This window comes from Notechis scutatus, chromosome 10 (genome assembly GCF_049901735.1).
Source record: "Notechis scutatus isolate UNSWTSFEM ecotype Mainland chromosome 10, rNotScu1.2, whole genome shotgun sequence".
Classification (NCBI taxonomy): domain Eukaryota; kingdom Metazoa; phylum Chordata; class Lepidosauria; order Squamata; family Elapidae; genus Notechis; species Notechis scutatus.
In genome coordinates this window covers 13,296,998-13,314,903 of record NC_142018.1, presented here as the reverse complement: position 1 = coordinate 13,314,903, position 17,906 = coordinate 13,296,998, and the positions used below count along the sequence as shown (strand labels likewise).

Sequence of the window (17,906 nt, the reverse complement as noted above, 5' to 3'; positions counted from 1 at the left end):
TAAAGTGAATATTACAGGTTAAGATCAGAGTTTGAAAAAGGATGCTCAAAAATAATGCTATTACTATTAGAAGGATGTAGCAAATATTAATAATTGAAAAATGAAGGATTGTGTGCAGATGTAGTTATGTATAACAACATTAGTCTACGTAAGTTGGATTAATTTAGTAATGCTTATCGTATTACTAGCTCGATACCCATGCTTGGCTATGTGGTTGGGCTTAGGAAAATAAGGAGAAAAAAATTCTGTCTCTGCCTACCAGCATCCATAGGTATTCACCTGGCTAGCATCCTGTCAGTGTGTGAGAGAGTGAGGGCGGTTTGGGAACTGAAGCAGTATTTGCTGTGTGAGCAAGAAGGAGACAGCAAGGAGCCTGGGCATGGCTTAGCTCAACTGTTCTGTACTAAAGCTGGTTGTTGCTGTGAAACTAAAACAGACACGGAAACTCCTCTCCTGTGCTTGTGTTTTGCATTTGGAACAGATTTCTTTTCAGGTGGGGAAGGGGAATAGAACTCCTTAGCATCAGAGCGTGTTAATAATAATAATAGTATAGGAAATACTAATGCTCTGATAGTCATTTTAAAAAATCCTTTCTTAGTGAGCACCTAGAAGCCAAGAGGAACACAGGTGCCAAATTTTAAGTTTGTAGGCTTTACGGTTCTGGAGATTAAGTGATGATGCATGAGTGGTATTTCACTTTTATATAGAGACAGATTGTTGCTTTTGTATCAAAAGGGTTGACACTCAGATACCACAACATCCACGAAATGATATTGACGTATGTTTTTAAAATAAAATAAAAACTTACCAAAAAAAAAAAAAAGGCTTGCAAGGAGGATCAATTCGGAGAAGAAACAGCATCCTTGTCTCCTTCTGACACGCACCCTCTCCTGCTGCACGTTTGCAGAGTTGGCTGTGGCAATGCCACACATTTAGCCAGCTGGAGGGAGGGACACCCCCCCCCCCAAAAAAAAGAGGGAAGCCCTCCAGTCTGCTCAGGGAGGATTCGAAAGCATCGTGACTCCACCCCAGTCCCAGCGTCTCAACCATCCCACTCTCTGGGACATAAAAGAGAGATTTGACACTCAAGGGGGAAGCAGCATGGGGAAACAGCTCCCGGAGGGGCCCCAGGAATTCTGCAAGGATGGCGTAAGTCCGTTACTTGACTCTTCTTTGGGGTGTGGGAGGGCAAGACCTGGGTGTGCGCGCCTCCAAAGAGGGATTGTTTGGTGGTTTTTCTGCAAGCAGGTGCCCCATCAGCGAGGAGACATTGGCTGGCAGTGAGAACAATTCATCAGTGGAACAGATGAATTCAGAGGTGGAGGGTGTACCATCCCTGGAGGCTTTAAATAAGACAGTGTAGAATAACAGAGTTGGAAGGGACCTTGGAGGTCTTCTAGTCCAGCCCCCTGCTCAGGAAACCCTATACCATCTCAGACAAATCTTATCCAATCTCTTCTTCCAGTGTTGGAGCATTAACAACTTCTGAAGGCAAGTTGTTCTACTACTTAATTGTTCTAACTGTCAGAAATAATTTTCCTTAGTTCTTCTCTCCTTGATTAGTTTCCATTTATTACTTCTTATTCTACCTTCAGGGGCTTTGGAGAATAGCTTGACCTCTTCCTCCTCTCTGTGGCAGCCCCTCAAATATTGGAAGACTGCTCTCCTGCCTCCCCTGGTCCTTCTCTTCCCTAGACTAGCCAGGCCCAGTTCCTGCAACCGTTCTTCGTATGTTTGAGCCTCCAGTCCCCTCATCATCCTGGTTGCTCTTCTCTGCACTTTTTCTAGAGTCTCAACCTCTTTTTTATAGTGTGACGACCAAAACTGGATGCAGTACTCTGGGTGTGGTCTTACTAAGGCTTGATAGAGTGGTATTAACACTTCACAACACGATGTTGATTCTATCCTTCTGTTAATGCAGTCTAGGATTGGGCAGCCAATTTGCCCGCAGTGATATAGGGTCTCCTGCTTGAGTGGGGGGTGGGGGGTGGACTAGAAGACCTCCAGAGTCCCTCCCAGCCCTATAATTCTAAAATTCTATTGTTTGACTTGTCTGACACTTTCACAATCTCTCTCCTCCTTTCAGACTTACTCCAACAAGAAAGGGCGCTACAAAAGAGTCCAGATTTGGGCTGTTTTAACCTTCCTTCTGCTCCTCTTCCTCACCTTGACCATTCTGGGTATCTCCTATTTTTGGAAACCTGCTCCTCAAAAGGTAAGTTCTATTCTCAGGATTATATGGAGGAGATATTTTAAAGTGGTGGGAAAAAACTGGATATTTCTATTGCACACTTTAAAATGACGCGGAAAAACCTGTCAACATTTTATGTTGCGCTGCTGTTTCTTTTGGCAGCGGATTTTAGCTGTGGAAAGGCAGTGGTTCCTTTTCCTAGCACACTGAATTGTGAGAAGTTCCTTTCCATTTCGTTTCAATTAATCGCCAGGAACTGGAGGAAAAACCCACTCCACCACGCGTTAAAGAAGTCGTTTGTTTTGGGGGGAAATGATTGATCCTCTAGCCAATTTAAATTGGACTTTCATGAGTTTGCAGCTGAAAGAGCAGAGAACTTACCATATTTATTCAGTCATTTTATGGAATAATTATAAGAATTGCTTTCTGCCAATACCACCCCCAAATACATAGATCCACTTTGTTTCTCACCTCAACGCAGCATTGTGGGATATGGGGGTTAAGGAAGTGGGTTTGCTTAGAAGGACTTGAGTTCTAATCTACCCTCAGCCACAGAAACTCTCTGGCTGAATGGGAGTCAGTTATTCTCTGAGAGAATAGATTTTGCCGGGAAAATTGAACGGCGAAATACTAGTTGACAAACTCTAAATGTAGAAACCTCCCAATTTAGACTGGAGCACAAAATCTATAGAGCAAATAATTAACCAGGAATGCTTTCCAGATAGACCTGAATTCTGCATCCGATTTCATTTATAAATACAAGGTTCACTTTGGACATCAAATCTACTGCAGTCGCATCACTTAATTAGCCATTTTTCCACAGGTGGCCTCTCCAATGCACGCACATGCACCCAAAATATCATATAATCCTGCAGGTTGTTTCTGAAGTGATGCTGCTCTTGATAAAAACAAAAAGGCACGGACAGTGGAATAGATTTGGGAGAGGACGTTCTTTGGGAACCCATTCTCAAGTCAGTTCTGCTACTATCCTTAAAGGTAGCCAAAGAAATGTCCGCCGGACAAAAGCTGGCTGGCTGGCTGTGCGGTCCTGCCTTTGATGGCTTCCCTGTCCAAGACCAGCATCTGTTTCCAATAAAGCTGCCTGCTGTTCGGGAGGCAGGACTGCAAAAACCATTTGCATTCCAGATGCCTGCAACCCCCAGGGATATTCGTGGAGAGGAGAGACTGTGTTGGTAACTTGGTGTACCCATGTAGGTGCCAGAAATTTTTTTAAAAAAGAAATTCTGTTCTGTTCTGTTGTTGCATTCTATTTTTATTCTATTCTATTCTAATTCTTTTCTATAATTCTATTCTATTCTAATTATAATGCTATTCTAATTCTATTCTATTCTCATTCTATTCTATAATTTTATTCTATTCTAATTATAATGCTATTCTAATTCTATTCTATTTTATTCTAATTCTATTCTAATTCTATTCTGTTCTCTATTCTCCACTCTCCACTCTCCTCTGTTCTATTCTTATTCTTATTCTTATTCTTATTCTATTCAATTCTAATTCTAATTCTATTCTAATTCTAATTCTATTCTAATCTAATTCCATTCTATTCTATTCCATTCCATTCCATTCCATATTTTCTATTCTATTCTGTTCTGTTCTATTATTCTATTCTATTCTATTTCTATTTCTATTCTATTCCATATTTTCTATTCTATTCTATTCTATTCTATTCTATTCTATTCTATTCTATTCTATTCTATTCTAATTCTATTCTATTCTATTCTAATTCTAATTCTATTCTATAATTCTATTCTATTCTAATTATAATGCTATTCTAATTCTATTCTATTCTCTATTTTCCTCTCTCCTCTATTCTATTTTATTCTAATTCTAAATCTATTCTATTCTAATTCTATTCTAATTCCATCTATTCTATTCTATTCCATTCCATATTTTCTATTCTATTCCATTCCATATTCCTTCTTTTCCATTCCGTTCCATTCCATTCCATTCCATTCCATTCCATTCTATTCTATTCTATTCTATTCTATTCTATTCTATTCTATTCTATTCCATTCCATTCCATTCCATTCTATTCTATTCTTGTCAGTGACCTTCCTGTCCACTCTCTGAGGTATTCCACAACTTCCTTTTGCAGTAACATTCCTGGTATGACTGATTTCCTGTCCATTCTCTGCGGCCATCACCCTCTTCCTACTCTATCATATCAACTACCAAACAAACAATGAGTACCGGGACAACATTTTTGTGTCAAAATGCATTGAGTCCCAAATTTGACAAATTTTGAATCCGTCAAGTACGGAGGTACCACTATGCTGGGTTTATTCTCCTGCCTGGACCATCATCAACTTCTCCAAACCTAGAAGGTTGAGATATAAACCACAGTCTCAAGCGTCTCTTGTAACTGCATGTCCCAAACCCCATGTTTTCTTCTTCCTTTAATTCCCTTAATTCATATTGTACACAACGTGCCTCTTTCCAGCTTCCCCGACGTTGTCTCCTTTCACAAATGAGTTCAACATTCCATACAAATCCAGGAAATTGGGTAGTTCAGAAATGCATGGTTGAGCAAAGCGTATCATTGCAAATGTGGGCGCTGCTTTCAATCAAAGATGGGAGACTCCTGGCTCTCCAGATAATTCTCCAATCCCCAGCCAGCTGTCCAGGATAATGGGAGTTGTGGTGCAACATCTAGCAGGCCAGCTCCTGTCCCCTGATTTAAATCAACCCCAGTGGAACAAATAATCGCATCTCAGCATCAGGAAACTACTGTTTGCTTGGCCATCTGTAACACCTTCCAGGAAAAACAAATTGCATGAAAGTCTGGTTTCAAATGTCGTTTTAGCAAACAACAAAGAAAGGACAGCAGAGCAATTTGAAAGGGGGAAAAAAAAGATCACTTTCATCCTGGTCCCAAAAAGTAAATACAGAATAAAAAAAAAAAGTAAATACAGGAGCTTCATACTTTCATTCTGGAGACCAAAATGCTGAAGTTAAGTGCAGGAGGAAGATATCCACCATTAACGCAGCATATCAGCCTTTTCTTCAGGCTTCTTCCATTTATTTTAATTGCCCCGTGACATCTGTAAGATGATAAGCATCAGTGGTTTACATATGGAAATACTGATTCCCATCGCTCCAAAATACAGACTTGGCTCACAAATCACAACAAAATGCTCTTGTCATGGCTTCCAAGTAATACATCCATAGCAAACAGAACTCCAAGGCAGGTAGGTTCCTCAAAGAATAGCTTTATTGGATATATCATATTGGCACAGGCTGGTGAAAACCGACTCTGAATGTCCCTGTAGTTTTTACCTAATTAAAAGGAGATTTTTTTCCCCTTTCCCCAAACAATCAGTCATATGGTCCAATCAAGGTACCACTTAGTTGCCTGGTAACTACACTCCTCCTCTCTCCGACCACCTGTGGAAATGTCCTTGGTTCCCAGGAGAAAGTATTTTGTTTTGGCTACAAAACCCCCAGCTGTCTCTATTCCTTCCTCCTTCTCCCTCAGCTCCAGTATGGCAACACTGAAGCATCAAAATGGCCTCAGCCAGGTCAGCTTCAGGGTTGACAGATGGGCCCCCCTTAATTGAAAAGTTATTCCTGCAAGGAAAAGAAATCTAAGAATATAGAGTAACAGATTTGGAGGTCTTCTAGTCCACCCCCTTGCTTAGGCAGGAAACCCTCCACACTTCAGACAAATGATTATCCAATCTTCTGGAGAACCGGTAGTGGAAATTTTGAGTAGTTCAAAGAACCGGCAAGTACCACCTCTGACTGGTCCCACCCCCATCTATCCTCTGCCTCCTGAGTCCCAGCTGATCGGCTGGGTCTTCTTTGGTTGCCCTGCACAGGAGAACAGAGCTGGAAAGCAGATTAGTGGGGTGGGGAGTGAATAGGATTTTGCAGTAACCTTCCCCCTGTGTTGTGGTTAGCCGGCAGCAGATGCGGATAGCTGAGGAGAGTGAGGACTCAGATGAGGGGCCAGGACCATTAGGGAGTGGATTGCTGCGTTCAGAGATTGTGGGGGCTGGCAGCAGTGATGAGGAGGTTCCCAAGGAGCCTGTGCCAAGTGCACGTGCACAAAGGATTGCTCGTAGGAAAGAGCAGTTGCAGCAGCACGGGTGACTCGAGAGTAAGGCTGCAAGGTAATGGCCCCTCCTTCAAGAAGATAAAAGCCAGCTGTGAATAGGACGTTCTTTGTGGGAAGCAAAGACGTTTTGAAACTCCAGCCTCGTGATCATTGCAGTATCTTAAGTTGGTATTTGAAGACTCTTGTGTTGTGAAATACTTCTTATCTGTGATTCTTGGCAGTCTCGCACCGTTTTGGCAAGGCTTGTGCTTATCAAAGTAGTTTGCAGCAGCCTTTTAACCAGGGATTCATAAGAATCATTAAAAGGTTTCTGTTCCCTTTGCTTCGTGTTTATTTTATTGGAAAAGGGTTTGAGTCAGAACACCCTGGAGTGGGGTGGGAACGGAGATTTTGCAGGATCCTTCCCCTGCCACGCCCACCAAGCCCACCACCAAGCCACACCCACCAAGCCATGCCCACAGAACCGACAGTAAAAAAAAATCTAATCCCACCCCTGTTGTAGGTGCTTCAGCACTGGAAGTTTTAAGGGAATACTGGACAGCCACTTATCTAAAATGGTATATAGGGGATTGGACTTGACCTCCAAGCTCCCTTCTGATTGCTTCGGAGGGTCAAGCTTTGTCATGAAAAGAACAGCATATGTCCTGTGTGTGACACGTTACGGTCTTCAGACATTCAAGCCGAGCCAGGAACAACATTGCACCTCGGATAATAAATCCGTTTTCATTTTAATTTCCAATTAATTAGCATTGAATTGTGCTAATTAAATCTCATTAATATGACAACTCCCTCTGCGTTTCATCATCTCCCCTTTCTGATGCATTAAACATTGCAATTTGGGGGAGATATTTTTAGAGGCTCCCGGGGACTCGAGCCGTGTGATCAGGCCATAAAGAAAATTCCTGCTGCTGCTCAGGATAACAGCGAAACGACGCCATGAATATTTCAACTTTATTGCCTCAGAACCAAATAGAGTTTGTACAAAGCCATTCTTCTTCCAGCTTATATGTCCTCTCTCAGGGCTTGGCCACAATTCTGTTTTAGCAGGACACAAACCCTTTTTTTCAAACGAAGAAAAATGAAATCCAGTCAGCTGTAAATATAACCCTCGCCCCCGCCCAAAAAAGTTCCTTGCAAACAGAGTGGAATTTCAAGATCTTTTTTCCAGTCTGTCTTCAGATGCCACAAGGTCTGGCCTAAAGCACAATCTGTCCTCCGGGATTATCTGATGAGGCTTCCCCCCCCCCAAGAATCTACCTTCAACTTTCCATGCTGTGAAACCTATTGGTGTGTGAAATTTCAAGAATTCACTAACGGTCCGAATGGGGAAAAAAGGCTGGAATTTCAGACGAAAAGGATCCCAGTTTGAATCCAGCGTAGAATATTTTCTAGTAGAAATATTCTGTCCTAGAAAATATGTTAGGGTAGAATGTTTGTGATGACCCGGGGCGTGGCACAAAGGCAACACAAGACAGACAATCTGTAGGAGTCCCTTTATTAGCTCCAACTTTGCCCCCAATGTTCCGGTTACCTTCTGTCTGGAGAAAAACTCTCCCAGGAACAGCCTTTGGCTGCAGAGAATCAAGTCCAAAATGTGGTCAACAAAAACTATAACTATAAGTCCAATCAAGGCAAAATGAGGTAATTAATCCATTATGGCAGGGGCAAGAATTCCAGACATGAAGGTATGGATGTAAATCAACCCAGTTGGGAGGTTGCCAGGAACATAGATAACTAAAGTCAACACAAAATAAACTAATGTTTGCTCCCAGCAGCTGCTGCAGTCAGCATGCATTTCTTTCAAACTCTCATTCCCAGCTGTCGCTATTGAAGGGAATCAGGGCCCTTTCCTCCCCCATAAGCCATGCAACCCACATTGCTCTCTTCTCCATTCTTCCCTGCATGCCCTAGGATGAAGAAGGGGTGAGCTTGTGTCTTCCTCTGAACTCCCTCTCCCTTGTTCTACCTCTTCCCTACTCTGCCCAGCCGGACTTTGCCCTTCCCCAGCCTCCTCCACAGCCAACGGAGCCACACTCCCACTCCCTGTCAGCTGTTCATCTTCCTCCTCGGATTCAGACTCCAACAGGGGCATGATGTATTTTCTTCCTTCTTTGTAGCCTGCTCGGTTCAAAATGGCTCCGTGTGGCAACAAAACAAGCACATCACAATAAAAGGCAGGTAGTCCTTGACTTAGGACCACAGCTGAAGCCAACGTTTCTGTTGCTGAGTGAGACGATCACTTCTGGTATTTCCAGAAATACGAGAAGTGATGAAACGGACCCATTTTTCGGCCTCCAAAGGCTGCAGAGGCTTCCCTCAAGCCTCTGGGAGGCCAAAAAAGGCCTCAAATGGGCCAAAAATCATCTGGGAGGCGTGCATATGTGCCATGCAGGTAAGGGGACGGTGGGGTAGATTGTGCATGCATGCACAGAGGGCGGGAGGCCACGTGCATTGCCTTCTGGGTGCCTTCTGGTTGCTGTCACACAAGCGTGCATGCAATTTTCGGCACAGGAGCCAAAAAAAGTTAGCCACCACTGCCCTAACCAAACCATGCCAGGGCTTAGCGTGATCAACCACTGCAACACATTCATCCTCTTCCCCAATCTGTTTTTCAGATTTATGAACTGGAGCACATGTTTGTCAGCAACATGGAAAAGCAGAAGATATTACTGAAGATCGATCCCTTCACCTGGACGGAGACCTTTCATACCGGGAAGGGTCGTGAGGAAGTCCTTGAAATACACGATTTTAAGAATGTACGTATATCCATTTCCAGGATAGAGTTGGGTCGGCCTGGTTCACATCTCAGCTACGGTCTGCCTGAATAATCCCACCTTGTTTAAAAGCCAAAATCCACGGTGTCGATTCTCTGCACAGAATAAAGCAAACTGGCCAGTTTTATATCATGTGCACTGAAGGGACACGGTGGCTCAATGGCTAAGATGCTGAGCTTGTTGATCAGAAAGGTCGGCAGTTCAGCGGTTCGAATCCCTGCTGAATCCCTAGTGAGCTCCCATTACTTGTCCCAGCTTCTGCCAGCCTAGCAGTTCGAAAGCATGTAAAAAATGCAAGTAGAAAAATAGGGACCACTTTGGTGGGAAGGTAACAGTGTTCCATGTGCCTTTGGCATTTAGTCCTGCCGGCCATATGACCACAGAGACCTCTTCGGACAGCATTGGTTCTTCAGCTTTGTCACAGAGATGAGCACCGCCCCCTAGAGCTGGAAACGACCAAAACGTATGTGCGAGGGGAACCTTTATCTTTACCTATGCTGTGCACTAAGCCAATAAACAACATTACGGCTTACTTCAGTTGGTGGACCAAGCAGGACTGAGTCAACCCTGGAATTTCTTGATTCATAGCAGAATCTCTTAGCTAACAGGCAATGCCAATTTGTTTTAAAAAACAAGGAAGTCAGTAGGAAGGGGAAAATATTTATTAGGATACAAAGCATTCAAGCAAAACCCCCATGGCGGAACCTTCTGAATCCGAGGTGTTGTTTTTTTTCATTTATTTTACATTCAGACAGCAAATCAGAGGTGCATAGAAGTATTTATAGAGTGCCCAAAAGGTTTACTTCGCTGTGCCCCACTTTTGCTGCAACCGAAAATGGATATATATCCTGGATTAGAATTACAGTGGGCTTGCAGATATACCTCTGTTGCATTCGTTTCCTCCACCGCCTTTACCTGGTTATATTTTTGCTTTTCTTGCAGGGAATAACTGGTCTCTTTTTCATGGGCGATCCCAAATGCTTTCTCCAAAATCAGATTAAAGGGATACCAGAAGCATCGCAGATGGAGATGGAGGCGCCGGAGGTATGCAGAAGGAAAAGAATGTGCTGAATTAAATAAAGACTTTCTGGCCGGCGAGCAAATTTATAGCAGCTTGGAAAGGACAGAGGAGAGTAATCCCCATTGGTTTTTAAATCACTCACAGGCCAGAGAGAGAGAAACTGAGATTCAACATATGCTAAAGCTAAATGGAGTCTTCCCTAAAACAAGGAAGATGGAATCAACCGTAAAGCCAAATGCAACCCAGCTGAGATGAGGGTAGCAAGGAAAGAATAAGTGAAATATCATCCACATGACAATGATTGTTTTTCAGTGTGTTTAATCCCTTTAATTGGATTTATGGCCTTCTCTTTTTTCCAAGCCTCCCAGAATTTTCCAATGATGCTTTCCTTCGCACTTGGTGTGCAAAAACTTCGAAGCAAACAAGAGAATATTTATAGCTCAAGGTTGAAATGAGGAGCCTTTGTGGTCTCTGAGCTTGGTTGATTTCTGGAGGCATTTCATTACCCAACTAGGTAACATCATCAGTGCTAGTCCAGATTCTTACCATAAGTTTGGAAGGGACCTGCAAAGTCTTCCAGTCCAACCCTCCAATGTTATTCTACCTGTGTAGTAGAAATTATCCTTGAAATGAAGGCAGAAACTGTGGGACGAGGGTGTAAAAATGCCACTACTTACCTTTGGCCACTGAGCTTGATTTCTGGAGACGTTTCATTACCCAACTAGGTAACATCGTCAGTGCTAATATGGAGTAGGGTTTGCTCTCATATTCTAGTGGCTTGCTTGCCCTGTCAGTGTTGGTGGGAGTATTACAGGGGTGGGATTCAAATTTTTTAACAACTGGTTCTGTGGGCGTGGCTTAGTTGGTGGGCGTGGCTTGGTGGTCATGTGACTGGGTGGATATGGCTTGGTGGTCATGTTACTGGCTGGGTGTGGCCAACTCAACATCACTCACATCGAGGCACGCATCTCCTTGCCTGGCCTCTCATGACTATGGAGATGCTGCAACAGTCGTAAGTGTGAAAAATGGTCATAAGTCACTTTTTTCAGTGCCATTGTAACTTTGAATGGTCAATCCACACAAGCAAAGTACCAGCAAAGGAGGAGGAAAAAAACTCCAGAGCCGTTCCAGAGACAGGAAGTCTAGTCCTGCTAAGAATGTAATAACAGTTAATGGAGAGGCAGTTTCTGTAAGCAACACCAGAATGTTTCCTTCCTGCCTTCCTTACAGGATTAGGCCAGTAATTTCTTCTAACAACCGGTTCTCTGAACTGCTTAGGATGTTAACAACCGGTTCTAGCGAATAGGTGCGTACTGGTAAAATCCCACCCCTGGAGTATTGGATATAACACCAAGAGGAACATTAGACTGACAATCAAGAATTTAAAAAAAATACCCCAATTAAGGAACTTTCAAGCAAGCTAACAGTAAAAAAACTCCACCAAAAGAACCTCCAATTTGGAGGTTGTATATAATCCAAAAAAAATGGATTATAGAAGGAACAAATCAGACGTCCAGCCCTTGCTTATCAATGGAGACCGAGTGGAGCAAGTGGCCAGTTTTAAGTTTCTGGGTGTTACCATAAAAGAGGACCTGACCTGGGGTGCATGCGCAGGGGCCACGCCCACATTGCATTTGGGATTCAGGCGCCTGCATGCTTCAGACACGGAAAAGGTTAGCCATCACTGCACTAGAACATAAAATGAAAGCAAACCCCACTCCCTGCTAGCACCGATGATGTTATCTAATGTGGTAATGAAACGTCTGCAAGAAGGATAAGCATGCACAGAGAGCACCAAAAATATCTAAGCTTTAACTTAATTGGTCTCTTGGGGAACAGTCTTTCATTTCAGTTAGCGTTAGACGATTGCTTCTTCTTACGGCCTGTCAACCATTTCTTCCAACATTCATGGTCATTTTTTAATACCTTTCAGCCTTTCTGATGGTCCAACTTGCACAACTATGTGTGACAAGGGGGGAAATCCATGGCTTCGATTTTTGTTGTCAGTGTGATACCTCTGACTTTAATAGTTTACTTGTGTTATCTGCCCCAAAGGTGCTTTTCCTTTTTTTCTAGAGGCAACTGGACTTTCTGGTTTTTCTTTGAAGACGTTTTACTTCTCATTCTTGGATGAGAAACAAAAGGTCTTCAAATAAAAACCAGAAAAGTCCAGTTGCCTCTTGGTGGGGAAAAAAAAACACTTTTGGGACAACCATGACCTGGATGACTGAGAATTTTCTCCATTCTGTGTTACCTGCACTGAATTCATTTCATTTCTGCAGTGAATTAACTTAAATGAAATTTATTTACTGGCCTGGCCCCAGGTTTTAGAGTGTGCTTCCTTACGTGGCTTTCAAAAGGCAGATATTAAGCTGAGCTAGATCAGAAAGCGAGAATTATACAGAGTTCAGTAGGGGGAAAAAAAGAGAATTTCCTCAGCCATATGAAGCTTTTTGAAGAATTTGAAATGCTTCCACCCAGGTAACTTGTCACCTGAGCTGAGTTACCATTTAGGGGACCTGCCTTCGATCCCTTGATAATTTCATGTCTATTCTCCAATCCTTTCCCCCAAATCGGATTCTTAGCATGGACAACATTTGTTTAAGTCTGAAAGTTGAAATTTCTTCCCAGGACGAATACTCCGAGACCCACAAGATGCCTCAAAGATAATAACTCAGCTTCACAAGGCTGTGAATTCTATCCGATTATTTTTTTCATTCCAAAAGTAAACTCAGTCCTAGCTATAATAGTGTCACACACTGCAAATAAAATCCAGAACTTTTAGAAAAAGGAAGATGCCCTGAAAAACTTTCTCTTACAATTCTATCCATCAATAAGTAGCCACGCCAGTTAAATGCAACCTCTCTTACTTTCAAAAAGTATGCAAATATTTTCAGGATATTTGAACTCTTTTCAAAAAGGAGTTCAATCCCCTTTCGGAATTCAAAGCGCCGCATTGTGTGAGCAAAACAGCCAAAAAAGGGGCTGCTTCAGTCATTTCAGAAGCGTTTTGCAGTGGGAAAGCCTTTCTTCCAATCTCAAAAAAAAAAAAAAAAAAAAAAAAAAACAACCAAACTGCTTCCACAGTGATCCAAACATCCTATTTCACACTTAAACTGGTGTGCCGAATTTGCAAGGGCTTGAGTTCAAACTGTTTTTCATGTTTCTCACGTTACACGGCAGGCTAGCAAATTGAGGTGGTCAGGGAAAGAAACAAAAAGAAAAAGAATATTTTTGTATTCCCTCAAGAATCTGAGACACTTCCAATTCCCATCGCAGGAATTCCAGTTCCGTTTTATTTATTTTTCTGTTTGGCGGCTAATGGATCAAGAAAACACACCTTGGTCTTTTGTGAGTGCGGCATACTTCCGTTTTTTTTAGTCCAGGAAAAAAGAATGGTACCCCAGAAAAAACATATATCTATAATAAGAATAATAAACTGGAGAGGGGAGATCTGAACTGCTGCACCAGCATAATTCTTATGGCATGAGACTATGTCCTGTCTTGCAGGCAGAGGAAATAGCCATCACCTACTTTGAGCAATTAGTGCTCTGGGTTCCAGGAGAGAAACCAATTGAAAACAAAGATTTTCTGAAGGATTCCAAGATGTTTGACCTCTGCAAAAACGTTACCGCCTATTGGGTCCATCCCACTCTGCTAAGAGGTAAGGCGGTCTTCTCTCAACATTATACTGCCGGAACATTATCCAATGTCACAAAGGGCATTTTCTGATCCTTTTTTTTTTGCATTTAGCATGGTTGCCCCGTTATTTAATTCCCACATTTGCTTTTATAAATATGTCAGACCTGCCCCATATGTCTGTTCTGTTAGGGGAGGAAAACTCTCAACTCCATTTGGTTGATGGGAAAAATATTGATGGGTTTCAGAAAAGCCAGACAGAATCTAAGGTTCCCATGCAACAATGCAGAGCTATTATGCCCCTTGGTTCCCCATCCCTACCCGCAATGCCAGTCTGTCTTTAGCCAATCCAATGTTGCCAAGATGTTTTGAGAAATGCTGAGGGGTTGAGGTTGGTCAAATTCCACTCTCAGGGCAAATGGCCTTGAAGATGCCTGGCACACACTGGATTCCCAAATGCTCTGCTCTTCAACTTTTCCCCCCGCTTCTGAATTCCCACCATAGCACCCACAGATTTATTGCCCATTTGTTCCCCTTCCCTTCCCTGGTGCTTTGATGGCAGGACGCCAGCAAGGCGCCAAGCCAAAGATGACATAATAACTGAACACGGCAAACATACCTCCTTCTTCCTCCCATTTTCATCACAAACACAACCCTGTGAGATGGATTGGACTGAGAGAGAGGGACTAAGTCACCTAGTTAGCTTTCATGCCTAAAATGGGACTAGAACTCCCAGTCTCCTGGTGATTGGCCCAAAGCCACTCAGCCAGCTTTCATGGCTAAGGCAGGACTAGAACTCGCAGTCTTTTGATTTCTAGCTTGGTGCCTTCACCACGAGACCCTTCTTTCTAAAGGGCAAGAAAATGTAGTTGCGTGACTGCATGGAGGGGGCAACCGTCAGAACTTTGGAAGCAGGTCATAAGTAGCCCTGGGAGGTCTGTCGTAACTTCGAACATTCCTAAGCAACTGGTCATAAGTCAAGGAGTATTTGTAGCTTTCCTTTCTTCCCTCCCACCCACTTTATAGATATTTTTGCAGAACACATTTAATTACGGCTAAGTGGACTTACTTGTTTGACCCCATAAAGCAAAATATTTGTAGCTCAGGGTTAAAATGAAGGCTTCTTGGTGCTCTCTGAACGTGGTTGTTTTCTTGCAGTTATTTCATTACCCAACTAGGTAATATCAGTGGGGGGAGGAGGAGGAGGAGGAGGAAGAGAATGACGATTATGGGGTCCTTGGTGCTCTGAATTTGGTTGTTTTCTTGCAGATGTTTCATTACCCAACTAGGTAGCATACATAGTGTGGGTAATGAAATGTCTTCAAGAAAACAACCAAATTCGGAGACCACCAAGGCCCCCACATTGTTTAATCCTATTTCCTAGGATTGCCTAACACACTGAATCGTAAAGTGGACGGATGAATTCATCACCTATTGCTTGCTGGGTAAATGGTGGGGTTCAAACACCACCTAATAGCCTGAAATGACCAAATTGAAGGCAACTTGCTGAAAGATTTGAAACTGACAAGGGCAGAGACAGGCACATCCAGCCAGCCTGGATGGTTCTCTTGATGATTTCTGCAAATTGCTTGGAAAGTTTTTAAGCAAGCAAAGCTGCCAGAAATATTTTAAATGCAGCGAGGCTTTGCATCGTTAAGCCAACAATGCTTTCAATCATATTCTGAAGTGGCATTTGGAATCGCTGGATGAGCTTAGTCAAGCCAAAAATTAAATCCAGAACAGCAGAGATGCTCTGGCTTAAGAAACTGACCAGCCTGTGTAGGCAGCAGCAGGGTGATTATGCTATCAAGTCTATTCTCCAAAGCACCTGAAGGCTTGGAAGCAATGGGTGGAAACTACTCAAGGAGAGAAGCAATGTAGAACTAAGAAGTTTGCTGTGAGTGAGAACAATTCATCACTGCAACAAAACTTGCCTCCATAAGTTGTGGGTGGTTCAACACTGGAGGTTTTTTAGGAAAAGTTTGGACAACCATTTGTCTGAAATGGTATGGGGTTTCCTGCCTTAGCAGGGGGTTGGACTAGAAGACCTCCGATGTCCCTTCTAACTCTGTTATTCTGTTATCATCCCAACATTTTAGACTTTGAAAAAGGAAATGAGGACCCGATTCCCATGGATGAGCGAAACCAAGCAGATGTTCAGCAGGGACGCTGGTCCTTGAGCAAGGAAGAAAGCCAAGGCTCCAAACGCCAAGCTCGGCAGCTGACCGAAGAAGACTTACCAGTGAACGACTACGTAAGTCTTTGGAATTGAAAAGCCAGGCCATTGTCACAAGGCCGTTTTCCTGCCTGGATTCCAAGCCAAGTGTAATTTTCAGCAATCTTTTTCCACAGAGCTGGGCAGTCCTGCTCCTTCAATTAAGCAGCCCCCCCACAGCCCTCAGAAAATATGCTCAACATTTCTTGCTTTCAAAGCATTGTGGAAACTGAAAGAATGCAGAGGACGGGAGAGGCCAGAGTAGCCAAAAGACGAGTGGTATGAGTTTGCACCAGAAAGCGAGAGTCGGGGAAGGAATTAATGAAAGGAGGAGTAAGAGAATAGTTGCAACAGAGATGGGTTAGGTTGCATCCTGCCCTTGCCAGAAACTATTGACATGGAGAGGAAAATGTTGCAGGAAAGAGATGTAGCATTGTGAACTACTCTGATAAGGAATACTGCCCTAGAGAAGATCCAATTATCTGTCTAGCAAGCTCAATCTGCCCTGTTTTGACTAGCTTGTCTCTCTAGCAATAGCACTTAGACTTGTATACCACTTTACAGTGCTTTACAGCCCATCCTTCCGAGGTGGGTAAAATGAGGACCCAGATTGTTTGGGGGAAATAGGCTGACTCTCTAAACCGTTTAGAAAGTCAGCCTATTTCCCCCAAACAATCTGGGTCCTCATTTGACCCACCTTCGAAGGATGGAAGGCTGAGTCAACCTTGAGCCTGGTGAGATTCGAACTGCCAAATTACAGGCAGCTGGCAGTCAGCAGAAATAGCCTGCAGTACTGCATTCTAACCACTGTGCCACCATGGCTAGCTGATCTTGGAGACAATAGATATAATCCATCACCTTGGCCCTCCTGCCTTCAGAACAGGATGTAGTCCCAGTAACTGGGTTTACACATGGCAGTTAAATCATTAAGCCTGCTTGGCTTCACCAATGAGCAACCAGTAAACATAAGCCACCAAAGCAAGAATCAAAAAAGTATCAATATGTGAACTTGTTCGCTATACCCCAATTCACACTTGTGTGTTTCTTTAGCCATAGTGCATTTGCTGATTGGCTTAGCTCCTTGTATAACCTCAACCATAGACTCTCTTCACACTTGGTGGGGATTCATCAGCATGTCCCATAGATCAGGGGTTTCCAGCCTTGGCAACCTAGGTTGGCTGTGGAATTCTGGCAGTTGAAGTCCACAAGTCTTAAAGTTGCCAAGGTTGGAGATCCTTGTTCTATGGGATGTGCCCATGGATTCCCACCAAGTGGAAATCCATGGCTGGTTGAGGAATACTGGGAGTTGAAGTCCACAAGTCTTAAAAGTTGCCAAGGTTGCAGAACCCTGTCCTTTGGGATGTGCCGATGGATTCCCACCAAGTGGAAACCCGTGGCTGGTTGAGGAATTCTGAGAGTTGATGTCCACAAGTCTTAAAAGTTGCTAAGGTTGGAGATCTTGCCCTATGGGATGTGCCTATGGATTCCCAAGTGGAAATCCAGGGCTGGTTGAGGAATTCTGGGACTTGAAGTCCACAGTCTCATTAAAGTTGCCAAGTTGGTGACCCCTGCCATAGGAACTCATTGGGATCCCACTTCTAACTTTTCCTTAGGCAAGTCAACTTCTAGCTTGCACTGGTCAACATGATGAGACAAATTGTTTCTAACTCACTCATTGTTCCTGCCTCCCTAGACCGAGCACGGCCTCGAGTTCCATCCTCTTTGGGATGAGAGAGGATACTGCTGCGCCCGTTGCCGTCGAGCCCACCGCTACTGTCGCAGAATATGTGAGCCGCTACTTGGGTACTACCCGTACCCCTACTGCTATCAGGGAGGGCGGGTGATTTGCCGTACCATCATGCCTTGCAACTGGTGGATAGCACGGATGCTAGGGCGGGTGTGAGCACGCTTCATCCAAAAGTAATAAAATCAGCTTAGCACAGTACAAGGTCCATTCTGACTGTTTCCCTGTAGACGTTTCTAGG

General features: G+C 43.4%; 1 protein-coding gene across 1 annotated transcript; it reads left to right on the top strand.

Annotated features, from left to right (window-relative positions):
- Positions 1-830: 830 nt before the first annotated feature.
- TNMD (tenomodulin) lies at positions 831-17,863 on the top strand. Its single transcript, XM_026674763.2, has 7 exons — positions 831-1,149; positions 2,087-2,215; positions 8,888-9,028; positions 9,989-10,090; positions 13,578-13,731; positions 15,806-15,960; positions 17,615-17,863. Exons 1-7 carry the CDS (start codon positions 1,102-1,104, stop codon positions 17,822-17,824), a joined length of 939 nt encoding a protein of 312 aa, XP_026530548.1. The 5' UTR covers positions 831-1,101; the 3' UTR covers positions 17,825-17,863.
- Positions 17,864-17,906: the final 43 nt, after the last annotated feature.

What these genes read in the sequence shown, in the direction of transcription:
- TNMD (XM_026674763.2), top strand. Translation starts at nt 1,102, where the DNA reads ATGGGGAAACAGCTCCCGGAGGGGCCCCAGGAATTCTGCAAGGATGGC. An exon ending in GGAAACCTGCTCCTCAAAAG is followed by an intron (nt 2,216 to 8,887) that starts GTAAGTTCTATT and finishes TCTGTTTTTCAG; the next exon opens with ATTTATGAACTGGAGCACAT. An exon ending in TGGAGATGGAGGCGCCGGAG is followed by an intron (nt 10,091 to 13,577) that starts GTATGCAGAAGG and finishes CCTGTCTTGCAG; the next exon opens with GCAGAGGAAATAGCCATCAC.